We start from the raw sequence: 13,942 nt of genomic DNA, 5'->3' as shown, positions 1-13,942 counted from the left end.
GGAATGGAAATTTGGGAATTGCTGCCTTTGGGAGGGAATTGGGCATGGAAATTTGGGAATTGCTCCTAAGGAAGGGAATTGGGAATGGAAATTTGGGAATTACAGACTGAGGAAGGGAATTGGGCAGGGAAATTTGGGAATTACTGCCTGAAGGAGGGAATTGGAAAGTACTCACTCCTCCCTTGGAAAGCTTCCCTGGAATTGGGTATGGAGAGCAGAGAAATTTGGGAATTGGGAATGGAAATTTGGGAATTGCAGCCTCAGGGAGAGAATTAAGAATGGAAATTTGGGAATTGCTGCCTTTGGGAGGGAATTGGGCAGGGAAATTTGGGAATTGGGCATGGAAATTTGGGAACTGCTGCCTGAGGGAGAAAACTGGGAATGGAATGCAGGCACTTGGTCAAGGATCAGCTTTTAAATCCACCAAAAGCTCCCTGAGGAGGGAGCAGAGCACCCAGAGCCACCCAGGACAGGGAAATTCAGGGTGTGGGATAACTTTGGGATAAAGTTCAGATTCCTGAATTGCACCACACTGCCATGGAGCAAAGCCTGAAGGATTCCCATTGTTCCATCACCATAAAAACGGCCCCAAAACCGACTGGGATGAGATTAAAATCTGCTTTATTGCTTCATCCCAGGTATTTCAGGTGCCTTGGAATTCCTTCCCCTGTTGTTCCCCCATCAATCTGATTTATTTTTCTGATACCTGAAGAGCCTGAAAGTTTCCTGTTGAAACATCTTTTTAATTGCAATAATTGATCCTAATTGCTCTTTGCATTTCCAAATTCCAGAGGCAAGTCTAGATTGCATCCAAGCACAGGAAAACAATGATGACATCCAAGACTTGCCTCATTATCTCTTTTTTTTTTTTGACAATGTATTTAATGACCTAAGAAAGTTACAAAAGCAACTTTAAATCACTTTTAGATATATAAACTAATTAAATACATTTAGCTAACACTGAGAAAATAAACCCCAAGCACCATGAAGTCAAAAAAAAAAAAAAGAGATGAGTAATTCCAAAGTAATTAAGGACTTTTTTATGGAGACCACTGAAAGTTGACCTCATTCTTATTTTAAACAGCAAATGAGTGATTAGCTCAGTTGTGCAAATTTGATTAAGTTCTGTATTCTGGGAGAACAATTTTATGACTCATTCTTTTTTTTGTTGTTTTTTGCCAGTTTCTAATTTCAGGAACAGCCAAATTGCTGGAAATTTCAGTGGCACCAGGATTCTGAATATTAATGTTGGACAGTGAAAATTGATTGAGAAAATGGAAGATAAGATAAAAAAAAAAGAGATGATAGCTATGTTCCAAATCCCAAATGGGAATTCCTGTGGCTCTGAAYGTTGTCATAATCCAAATTCCAAGCCACATGTGGTGAACACATATTCCCAAAACACTACCCAATAAATAAACTGCTACTTTATTCTCTAAGAACACTTGGAATTGAGGGATTTCCTGCCAAAAATCAAGTCAAATACAGAAGTCACAGCAATCTGGGTGAGCTGGAGGGCTCAGTTTCCACTGAGTTTCCTCATGATGGGACTGTCGGGCTCAGCGTTGGTGAAAATGCTCCCCACGACCACGTGGGTACCCCAAAGGTTGTGCCTGATCACTTTGCAGCATCCCAAATCATCCACAGAAAATCCCAAATGCCGGTAGCGCTCGTCCGTCTCGAACAGGGGGTTGTTGGAGTAAGGCCCAAAAAACTGAGGGAAAACAGAAAAAAAAAAAAAGGATTTATAATTCTGAAAACAAAGGCTAAGTTCAGCAGTGCCAGGTTGCTGCTGGAGAAGTTTTTGGAGTTTTATTTTAAAGTTTTTTGAGTTTTTTAAAAGTTTTTTTTTTTTTATTTTTGAGTTTTATTTTATTTCCTTTGGTATTGGAGTGGATATCAATTGATATTTGGATTTCAATCCCAAATATTCACAGATTTTGTCCTTAATCCCTGCAGAGGCAGCAGAATCTTTCCAGAAATTCACAGTGAAACAGCACAAACAAGACATGGAGTAATGAAAAAACCTTTCTAGGGAATGGAAAAAAACTAAAAATTTAACTTTGTCATGAKTTGTTCTGAAAAGCAAAAATGTCCTTAAATCCCAAAATTCAGCTCTGTCTCAGGAAGAAGCTTCTGACTCAAAATCCACTCCTGATTCTCAGCAAGGATGTTATTACTGGGATCTGAAAACAAAACCCTGCTTCCCTCAATCCCTAACTCCTTAAATCCAGGGATTTCTGGGAAGTTTGTAAGCACTGCACAGCCCTGAACTGCCTGTTCACATTACAAAAATCCCATTTTTGCTGTGTTGACACAAGAAATCCCTGCTTTTTGTGGTGTTTTTAAATAGAACCGCACTAAGCTGAGCTTTGCCATGATCACCTTGAACTCTGATATGGTTTTARCAGAGCTCTGACTAAAATTCATCCCCCACTGAATGCTCCCACTGTTCCACAGGAACAAAAAGTTCATTTTTTTTTGGACAAAGGGATCATTAACAGGTGCAAAGAGGCTTTTTAAAGGCTTCACCTCCACAGGTGTTGGGGTTCCCAAGTTACCTGGGGAGGGCATAAAGTCACCAAGGATTTGGGGCAGAAACTTCTCCAATTCCCTAAAATCCAAATCCACAGCTGAACAATGTTCTCCAATTCCTAAAATCCAACTCCACAGCTGGACAATGTTCTCCCTTCTCCAATTCCCTAAAATCCAACTCCATAACTGAACAATGTTCTCCTTTCTCCAATTCCCTAAAATCCAACCCCACAGCTGAAGAATATTTTCCAGTTCTCTAAAATCCAACTCCACAGTTGGACAATGTTCTCCTTTCTCCAGTTCCCTAAAATGCAACTCCACACCTGGACAATGTTCTCCAGTTCCTAAAATCCAACTCCACAACAGAACAATGTTCATCCTTTTCCAATTCTCTAAACACCAACTCCACAGCTGAACAATGTTCTCCAATTCCCTAAAATCCAACTCCGTAACTGAACAATGCTCTCCAGTTCCTAAAATCCAACCCCACATCTGAACAATGTTCTCCAGTTCCTAAAATCCAACTCCACATTTGAACAGTATTTTCCAATTCCCTAAAATCCAACTCCACATCTGAACAATATTCTCCAATTCCCTAAAATCCAACTCCACACCTGAACAATGTTCTCCAATTCCCTAAAATCCAACTCCACATCTGAAGAATATTTTCCAGTTCTCTAAAATCCAACTCCACAGTTGGACAATGTTCTCCCCTCTCCAATTCCCTAAAATCCAACTCCACAGCTGGACAATGTTCTCCCCTCTCCAATTCCCTAAAATCCAACTCCATAGCTGAACAATGTTCTCCCTTCTCCAGTTCCTAAAATCCAACTCCACATTTGAACAGTATTTTCCAATTCCCTAAAATCCAACTCCACATCTGAACAATGTTCTCCAATTCCTAAAAACCAACTCCACAGCTGAACAATGCTCTCCTCCAATTTTCTAAAATCCAACTCCACAGCTGGACAGTGTTCTCCTTTCTCCAATTCCATAAAATCCAACACCACATCTGAACAATGTTCTCCAGTTCTCTAAACACCAACTCCACAGTTGGACAATGCTCTCCAATTCCCTAAAATCCAACTCCATAACTGAACAATATCTCTCCAAATCCCTAAAATCCAGTTCTCCAAAATCCAGCTGAACAATGTTCTCCAATTCCTAAAATCCAACTCCACAGCAGAACAATGTTCTCCCTTCTCCAATTCCTAAAATCCAACTCCACAGCTGAACAATGTTCTCCCTTCTCCAATTCCTAAAATCCAACTCCACATCTGAACAATGTTTTCCAGTTCCTAAAATCCAACTCCACATTTGAACAGTATTTTCCAATTCCCTAAAATCCAACTCCACATCTGAACAATGTTCTCCAATTCCCTAAAATCCAACTCCACAGCTGAACAATGTTCATCCTTTTACAATTCNCCTAAAATCCAACTCCACAGCTGAACAATGTTCTCCAGTTCCCTAAAATCCAACTCCACAGCTGAACAATGTTCTCCAGTTCCTAAAATCCAACTTCACATCTGAACAATGTCCTCCTATTCCTAAAATCCAACTCCACAGCTCTACATGTTCTCCCTTCTCCAGTCCCTAAAATCCAACTCCACATTTGAACAATATTCTCCAATTCCTAAAATCCAACTCCACATTTAAACAATGTTCTCCCTTCTCCAATTCCTAAAATCCAACTCCACAGCTGAGCAATGCTCTCCAATTCCCTAAAATCCAATTCCACAGCTGAACAATGTTCTCCATCTCCTAAAATTCATCTCCACAGCTGAACAACGCTCTCCCTTCTCCACTTCCATAAAATCCAAATCCACAGCTGAACAATGTTCTCCAATTCCCTAAAATTCAACTCCACATCTGAACAATGCTCTCCAGTTCCTAAAATCCAACTCCACAGCTGAACAATGTTCTCCAATTCCCTAAAATCCAACTCCACAGCTGAACAATGTTCTCCCTTCTCCAATTCCCTAAAATCCAACACCGTAACTGAACAATGTTCTCCAATTCCTAAAATCCAACTCCACACCTGAACAATGCTCTCCTTCTCCAATTCCCTAAAATCCAACTCCACATTTGAACAATGTTCTCCCTTTTCCAGTTCCTAAAATCCAACTCCACAGCTGAACAATATTCTCCAGTTCCTAAAATCCAACTCCACATTTAAACAATGTTCTCCTTTCTCCAATTCCCTAAAATCCAACTCCACAGCTGAACAATGCTCTCCAATTCCCTAAAATCCAATTCCACAGCTGAACAATGTTCTCCATCTCCTAAAATTCATCTCCACAGCTGAACAATGTTCTCCCTTTTCCAGTTCCTAAAATCCAACTCCGCATCTGAACAATGCTCTCCCTTCTCCACTTCCATAAAATCCAACTCCACATCTGAACAAAGCTCTCCAGTTCCCTAAAATCCAACTCCACAGCTGAACAATGTTCTCCAATTCCCTAAAATCCAACTCCACAGCTGAACAATGTTCTCTTTTCTCCAATTCCTTAAAATCCAACTCCACAGCTGAACAATGCTCTCCAATTCCCTAAAATCCAACTCCACAGCTGAACAATTTTCTCCAATTCCCTAAAATCCAACTCCACACCTGGACAATGTTTTCCAGTTCCCTAAAATCCAACTCCACAGCTGGACAATGTTCTCCTTTCTCCAATTCCCTAAAATCCAACTCCACATTTGAACAATGCTCTCCTTTTTCAATTCCCTAAAATCCAACTCCACAGCTGAAAAATGTTCTCCAGTTCCTAAAATCCAACTCCACAACTGAACAATGTTCTCCCTCCTTCAGTTCCTAAAATCCAACTTCACTTCCTAACAATGCTGACACAGTTTGGGAACTCAGGGTTATTATTTTAATTTATTAAAGGAATTATCCCCCAAAAAAGCTGGGTTTAAGCCATCCAGGATCCCTCCAAAGTGYACCCAGAAATAACTTACTGCCAGTCCTGAGGATGGGTCAATGAAATCGGCCCAGTAGCCCTCAGAAGAAATTGCATAGCAGATTTCCTTGGCACCATTAATGAACTGAAAGGGAAAAAAATTGGGAAAAGAAAGGTATTAAATGAGGTTGTAATTGCACAAAAAGAACTATTTCTTACTTTATCTATTGCACAGAAAATTCTTTGATTATTTTCAGTTATAAAAACTGGACTTTCTCTACCATCAGTGGCCTAAGCAGCTCAAAGTTTCAAATCTATAAAAATTATTATTTAGCTTCAGTCCCTTACAGGTCCCAAATAAGGGAAATTTACTCTTTACAGTAAATTCTGTATTAGTTCAAAATAAGGGAATTTTATCCTTTACAGCAAATTCTGTATTAGTTCAAAATAAGAAAAGATTACCCTTTATAGTAAATTCCTTATTAGTTCAAAATAAAGGAATTTTATCCTTTACAGTAAATTCTGTATTAGTTCAAAATAAGGAAAGTTTATCCTTTAAAATAAACTCTGTGTATTTTGAGTTTTGACAGCTCTGATGATTAATTATGTCCAAGCTGTAAATTAAATAAAAAATATCAGCAAACCACCTGAAAACATCATTTTAGCCAGGACATTTCTGATCTTTTAGTGCTGGGACAACCCCTCACAGTGAGATTAATTAACACTTGAGCTGGATTAATACAAATATTTCGATTTGGCTGCACATATTTATTTTCCAGCCCCTGAAATGAGGATTTTTCAGCAAATAAACAGCAAATTTTTGGTGAATTTGCTGTCAGAGGAGGAGGTTACACCATCCTCACACCCCTCCAGTGATTCTATTGGACTTGACAGGGAGGTGCCTGAAGAAGAAAAATGCCAATTAACAAATAATTAGACCAGATTACAACACCAAAGAGCAACAGCCCAGAAATAATTCAAAGAGAAGAAAACACTGAAATGAAGAGAATTTTAATTTGTGTCTCATTTTATGGYGCTTCCTTTTTTTTTGTGTTGGTTTCAGAGAGGCCACGTTTGCATTTAAATTGAAATGTGGCATTTCCAGATTATTTCAGGTATAAATATGATATTTAGAAACAGATAAAAATGCTGGGTTTGGGGAGATTTTTAGAAATAAGAGATGGGAATGTTCTTTTTTGAGGTGCCAAGTGAACAGCGACACTCAGTGGGGTAATGCCAAAAGTGTGGAAAAAGGGAAATAAAGGGATTTTCAGAGACCTCTAGTGGTAAAAAAACAAGACAAAATTCAGATGGAATAACAGGATTTAAATTCAGGGTAAAAGAATTATTAGCATCTATTAAAATGGGAAAAATCACAAAGAAATTGATGGGTTTTTACAGTTTTGACCAGCAAAAAATGCTCAGACAGATCCTGCAGTTAAATCTTAATTAAATCACAGAAAAATAAAAACAGTGAAATCCCACTAAATCCATTGGATTAAAACTGGAATAAGGTGAGAAAATAGTTGCTGGATCAGGACAACAATTAAGTGTTTTTATRAATCTCCTGTAATGTTTGAACAGACTTTTGGCTCACCCCACTCTGAAGAATTTAAGAATTCAAAGCAAACATTTCACATAAAACAGTCAAAAAGTTTTAAAGCTGGGAAAGAAAAAAATCTCAATTTTGTAAAAGAAAAGGGTTAAAACTCCAAAATGATTTAAAAATACAGAACAGAGCCAGAAATGCACCGGAGTGGGTCACAAAGATTCACCTCCCAAGGGAAATAAATGAATCCACTCACATTTTCTAAGCAAACATTTCACATAAAGCAGTCAAAAAATTTTAAGGTGGAAAAAAAATTCTCAATTTTGTAAGAGAAAAGGGTTAACTCCAAAATGCTTTAAAAATACAACAACAGAGCCAGAAATGCACCRGAGTGGGTCACAAAGATTCACCTCCCAAGGGAAATAAATGAATCCACTCACATTTTCTAAGCAAACATTTCACATAAAGCAGTCAAAAAATTTTAAGGTGGAAAAAAAATTCTCAATTTTGTAAGAGAAAAGGGTTAACTCCAAAATGCTTTAAAAAYACAACAACAGAGCCAGAAATGCACCGGAGTGGGTCACAAAGATTCACCTCCCAAGGGAAATAAATGAATCCACTCACATTTTCTAAGCAAACATTTCACATAAAGCAGTCAAAAAGTTTTAAAGCTGAAAAAAAAAATTCTCAATTTTATAAGAGAAAAGGGTTAACTCCAAAATGCTTTAAAAATACAACAACAGAGGCAGAAATGCACCAGAGTGGCTCACAAAGATAAACATCCCAAGGGAAATTAAATGAATCCACTCACATTTTCTAAGAGCATCTCTCTCTCATCCTCCACCTCCTGGCTCCACACAGTCATGTCATTTTTAGTTTTCTGGGTGACAGTCAGCACAGTCAGACGGTTGGAATTCACCTCTGGGAACAGGGACTCAAAATCTGAAAAATGGGAAAACAGTCCTGTTCTTCCATCTGAGCCTTCCCCTCTCACCCAGAGCAAAAATTCAGGCTTATTTCACTTTTTAAATCTGTTTTATTCCAATTTAATTTCAGTCATTTCCTTCTTGAATAAATTGAAAACACAAAAAAACACATTAAAAGCACAGTGCTGCAGGAGTYTCATGTTTCCTATTTGTTATTTTATTAAGGATTTGATAAGTGGATTTTAATTTCCAGAATCCACCTGGCACTAAGGCAGCAGCTGGAAATTTAATTTTATATGAAATRCTAAATATTGTCAACAGCAAAGCTTTGATTTTCCATTTATACAATGAGATTTTTTTTAAATTATTAACTCTGAATTAACCTTTTCTACTCCACATTCTGTGGCATCAATGACAGAGCATTTCCTTCGATATTTTTATATTTTTACATTTTGAAAAAGTTGTGATTTCATATAAAAGTGCACCTTTTCTCAGCAGCTCAGGACAGGCTTGCACTGCACATTCCACCTTGGCATTTTCAAAATAGGTTTCAGCATTATTTATTGGCTGCTTCTGRGGAGCATCAGCACCCTGAAAAACACAAAAATTGGAATTTTCTCAGTTGATATAAAATAAAAATCACTTTGTACATCAAAAGATGTTTTTGTGATCAGAAGCACTCATGCATTTTCAGATGATCTGCAATAAGGCTTCACATTTTTCAGTTAAAATAGATATTGGTGCTACTTAAATCTACATAGAAATATTTATATTTTATAGAAATGGGAATTTTATATTTTATTGGAACTGTATTGAGTTAAAGAAAAATCAAGACAGAACTTTTTGTTAATTATCAGTCTGAAATAATGGTTTTAAGTGTTCAATAAAATTTTAACTTACAGATTTCAGATATTTCCTGATTCTAAAAGCACCTGGTTTGCACTAAGCAAAATAAACCAGAATTTTCTGGTGGCTTTTTAGGGAAAACAGGATCCTGATGTTTCCTGAGCACTTTGGGATACAATGACTCATTCATAAAATCCATGATCCAGCACTTTTCCCATGGAGATTTTCCCACAGACTCCCAAAATCTGAGCATTCCACAAACTCAGGGCATGGAAAGCTGAGTCAGCAGCAYGAAATATTTTTGGGAATGTTGGGATCAGGCCAGCAATTACCAAAGATTTTGTCCTTAATGATCTATCTGCCAAAATTCAGTCTCATTGTGCTGCTTCTCCTGTGGGAATTCTGTGATTTTCASAACTAAACCATGCAAATCCAKGTGCACAAAATGAAAYATTRAAGAAAATTTAAATTTAATTTCCCAAAAGATGACGAGACTTGGCAAACAGCAAGTTTGGAAATTTAACTTCTCCCATGAAGTCACTCCTAAAATGCTATTTCAAAACACAGCCTGAAATATTTCTGTCCTCGAAAAACAAAAAAAAAACCACTTCAGGCAGGTTCTGTGTAATCTCTTGCTCAACCCAGKTAAAGTTCACATTTCCAAACCAGCCAGGAATTGTTTTTTTTCAGGAAGAGAGAAAGATCAGCTCTGTTTCACCCCAGAGTTTGCTCTCACCTGGAATTCATTGATGTATTGTGCCATTACAAACTCGTGCCTCTCACTTGCTGAGGGCTCTGCCAAAATATCCGGGAGACTCTTGGAAGTTTGGGATTTCTTTTGGGAAGCAGTGCCATTGAGGTGACAATCAAAACCAATATTCCCAGGCAGCTGGAACCTCTGATCCTGGGGACCAAAGGGTCCCATCACCTCATCCGGCCACACAGTCCTGGGACCTGCAGRAAGCTTTGTTTTAATCAGCAAATCCCAAAAAAAAAACCAGGAAAACCAAAGGAAAAMCCCCTCTCCCACAGCTGGACTTGATAATAAACACCACCAAAACAAAGCACATTTTAAAATTCCCAAATTCTGCCAGCACACAGATGGAAAGGGAATAAATTTGCTTTTCCTTACATAAATCAGGAGGTGCAGCAGCCACATGGGGCTCATCTGAGCCAGAGGAACCTGCTGTGGAAAAATTCTTGGGATTGCCAACTCTTTTGACTAAGGAATAAAAGCCTGGGAGGTAGGTGACCAATCTTGCTCTGTTACAGAGCACCTGARAAGAGAAAAACAGAATTAAAATAATCATTCAAGCACAGCTCTGTGGGCCACAAGAGAAATCCTCCCTTTGTTATATACAAATTTTAATTATTATCAACTGCAACATCAAGATTTAAAGGTATTTTATTGATATTTTTACATTTTGCTGCTCCTAGCAAAGAAAAAGCCCTAAAAACACTCAATGGAAGGCCCCTCCTATGAGAAAAAAACCTTTAAAATCTTTAAATAATACCACTGAAACCTCACAACTTAAAATAAATTATGAATAGGGATTGCCTCCATGATTATTTGATTTCTGTAAAATTCAACATTGCAGGTGAGGAATATAAATCCTTTTGAGAAAATAACATAAAAGGATTTTCCTTTGATTCTATAAAAATTTATGCAATTTTACCACTAAACACATACAGAATTAGGTTGCTTCAAAAAAAAGCCCTTTCAGAAGTGGTTTACTTTTAAAAGAAGAGAATAAATGGTGCTATTTGTATATTTAATGTGAAAATGGTATTAAAAGTGTCAGAGCCTAAGGCAGTAAAAGGTTTCTCACACAGCACCTCTACAAATATAAATATATATATAAATATAAATGTAAATATAAAAAAAATCTACCAAATTACAAAAACTTGAATTAAAGAGACATTTAATCCCTGACTTCAATCAATTATTTACAGTTGAAACCTGAAGCTGCCTCTTCCTAAAACAGCTTCAAAAGGCTCCTTTAACACAACAAAATTCCGATCCCACTGAAATCTATTTTTCCTCCATTATGTAAAATCACTATCGATGTTAATTTTTGCATAATGATGGTGCYATAAACAGATGTAAACAATTACAGCTGACATGTAATTATAAGAAAAGAGCATTTTTTCCTTATTACCAGSCTCACTTAGCAGGGATGTCACCAATTCCAGCTCATGCAAATATTGACACACCTGGCATTACACAAACCAAACAACGCCGAGSAAATTCATGAATTATTCATGGAAAGAGCAATTTAAAAAAAAAAAAAAATCAATAAAGGTGTTTTCTTCTCTAGCCTGGAATCAGCTGAGTGTCACAAAAACACAGAATTCTTGTGGTTGAGTACAGTATAATATAAAAAACACTGGAAAAATGTATTTAATCCTCCACAAAAACACAGAATTCTTGTGGTTGAGCACAGGATAATATAAAAAACACTGGAAAAAATATATTTATTCCTCAATTATGTTGTTCCTGGGATAGCCAAACTGAAAGAGGGCAGGGTTGGGGGTATCAGAAAGGAATTCTTGGCTTTAAGAGCTCTTCCAATCCAAACCTGTCTGTAATTCTATTTAATAATCCTCAATTCCACTTTTTTTTTCCGTGATGTCCACAGAAAGTGGCGGCACTCACATTGGCCATGGCAAACGGCGCTCTCCCCCCGCTGACAGGCCCGGATACCCCTGGAAAAGAGAAGAAAAGAGGGGAGAGAACAGAAAAGGGACGAGGAAAAGGAAWGGAAAGGAAARTTGAATAGAAAAGRGAAGGGAAAGAGGAAAGTGCTGAACTCAACCCCGAAACCTCCTCACACCCCGCCCGCCCCTCACGGCCTCCTCCGGTACAGCACACTGACCCAGGAGTGGCGCTGCCGGGGACAGTCAGCAACAGGTGACGGGAAAATAGAAGGAAACGGGAAAAGAGGAAAAAAAAACCAGAAAAAAAGCGGAGAAGAAAAATAAACGCCCGGCCCCGCTCACCTCTTCCTGCAAAATGGCGGCGCCCGTCCGCCCCCGCCACGCCCGCKCCGCCCGTCCCCAGGCTGAGCCAATCGATTCGCCGACACCGCGATCGGCGTGGTGCGGAACCGGGAGGAATCGGCCGCTCGGCGCTGTGTTGCTCAGGTCTGCAGACGGGGCGGTGAGAAGCCCTGAGGGGGAAGCGGTGATGGCGGCGGGAGCGGCGGGGCCCGGAGGGACCGGGAGATACCGAGGAGGGAACCGGGGAGTACCGAGAGGGCCGGTGGGGCTGGGATCGGTCATGGCGGGGCTGAGGCGTCCTCTCGGGTGGTTCCAAACCGGTCTTACCCCTTGTGATGGGCGGCGAAGGAGGCCCGGTGGTGCAATACCCGCGGGGGCCACCAGGGGGGAGTCACGGAGCGTAAACCGCCCTCACCCCATCATTCCCGGGGATCTGTAAAGTGAAAATGGGAAAAAAATAGGGGAAAAGGGGATTTGTTATTGTAGGGAATTGTAATTGTAGGGAATTGTTATTGTAGGGAATTGAGGGGGGAATGTTTTCGCTAAGGAAAAGCCCAAGGCCAGAGGTTCCCGGAACGGGGAGCATCGGTGGCACTTCTGCCATAAAACTCTGACTTAGGGGCAATATCTCAGATAACTTACACATAATAATAATAATAATAATAATAATAATAATAATAATAATAATAATAATAATAATAATAATAATAATAATAATAAATTTATTTAAAACAATAATAATTGGCATAATAATAATAATTTTATCAGGTTCTGTCGTTTCCACACATACTCTGATTTTTCATTTTTTTTTTTTTTTTTTTTCCTTTTTTTTTTTTTTTTTTTGAACATTTTTGGGGTGGTTTTTTTTTTTCCTTTTTTTTTTTTGATGCAAAGGCCCTGAGCAGGCCCCCCATACATTGGGCACAGCCCCAAGGCTGCCAGAGGTGCAGGAGCAGCTGGGAAAATCCCAGCACGGCACTCGCAGTTTTATTCCATTATCCATTGGAATTCCCAGAAAAGCTGGGGCTGTCCCATCCCTGGAATGTCCCAGGCCAGGCTGGACTGGGTTTGGAGCACCCTGGGACAGTGGAAGTGTCCCTGCCCATGACAGGGAGAGGGATGGGATGGGATGGGATTTAAGGTCTGATCCAACCCAAACCATTCTGGGATTCCATGAAAATGCTCCAACATGTTTCACCTTTTCCTCATCCCCTTCAAATTTTAGCCATTATTCCAGAGGGGGRTGGAATCCTGAATCTCTGGGAGTGTGCTGTGCTGTGCAAACTAACACAACTCTTGAAATGTGGAATTAAAAATATTGAGGGACAGTTGCACAATCCCAAAATCCCTTTAAAATCCTCCCAAAGTCCAGAGGAAAAACACACACAAACCACTTTGGAATAGCAAGATTAAAATTCTTCCTTCTCATTTTTTTTTGCCATTTCTTTGCTTTCTGTTCCAAGCAGCGTTGCTGGTTCAGGAAAGGGAATTTTAATCTCTCCCAAATAAAAAGATTGGGCGTTCCCATCCCTCGGTGACTCTGTGCAAGGCCTTGAATTTATTTTACTTCTAAACCAGAGATTTCTGGGCATTTATTTTGCTTTGCCACTGGTTTATTAGCAGGAGTTTATTAACATAAACCAGTTCCAGAGGTTTCGAGAGTTCAAAATCAGAGCAAGGCATTGGTTTTGTGTCCATGGTAATAATATTCAGCCCTACAATGTCCTTATTGCATTTAATAAAGTTTTGGCTTTATTTTATCGGGATCAAGAGGAAATGATGATATCCATTCCTAAACAATATGATATATTAAGTAGCTATAACATTGCAATTTTGATTTTTGGACTTTTTTTCATGAGCACATTTGCTCACTCTTGGACGCCGCTCAACTCTTTTATTAATTCAATGTTAGCACACTTAATTCTCATTTGCTTTTAAATGAAATATTCATGCGGAATCGCTGAACTTCAGCACAAAAAAAAAAAAAAAAAAAAATGAGAAATTGGAGGAATTCAACTTTAACTCTTTACAGAATGTAATTGATGTCCTCTAATAGGAAGCACTCTGGATTACATCCAGCCTGTATTGACTTGTCCTTAGGCAATCCCAATTTATCTCCTCTCTGGGGTTGCTGTTCCAAGATCCTCCAATCAATCCCAGCCTTATCAGCCCCTGAAGTTCAC

General features: G+C 38.9%; 1 protein-coding gene across 1 annotated transcript; it reads right to left on the bottom strand.

Annotated features, from left to right (window-relative positions):
* Positions 1-859: 859 nt before the first annotated feature.
* Positions 860-11,781, bottom strand: MMADHC (metabolism of cobalamin associated D). The gene is made up of 8 exons (XM_057386854.1): positions 11,760-11,781; positions 11,416-11,465; positions 9,892-10,036; positions 9,496-9,713; positions 8,399-8,504; positions 7,799-7,929; positions 5,497-5,583; positions 860-1,714 (listed from the first exon to the last, which is right to left on the bottom strand). The coding sequence occupies exons 2-8, from the start codon at positions 11,422-11,424 to the stop codon at positions 1,520-1,522; spliced, it is 891 nt and encodes a 296-aa protein (XP_057242837.1). The 5' UTR covers positions 11,425-11,465; positions 11,760-11,781; the 3' UTR covers positions 860-1,519.
* Between the last annotated feature and the right edge of the window lie 2,161 nt (positions 11,782-13,942).

Source organism: Malurus melanocephalus, unplaced genomic scaffold (assembly GCF_030028575.1).
Source record: "Malurus melanocephalus ecotype Western Australia unplaced genomic scaffold, MMel_1.1 scaffold_1077, whole genome shotgun sequence".
Taxonomy (NCBI): Eukaryota; Metazoa; Chordata; class Aves; order Passeriformes; family Maluridae; genus Malurus; species Malurus melanocephalus.
This window is presented reverse-complemented; position numbering and strand designations above follow the sequence as displayed.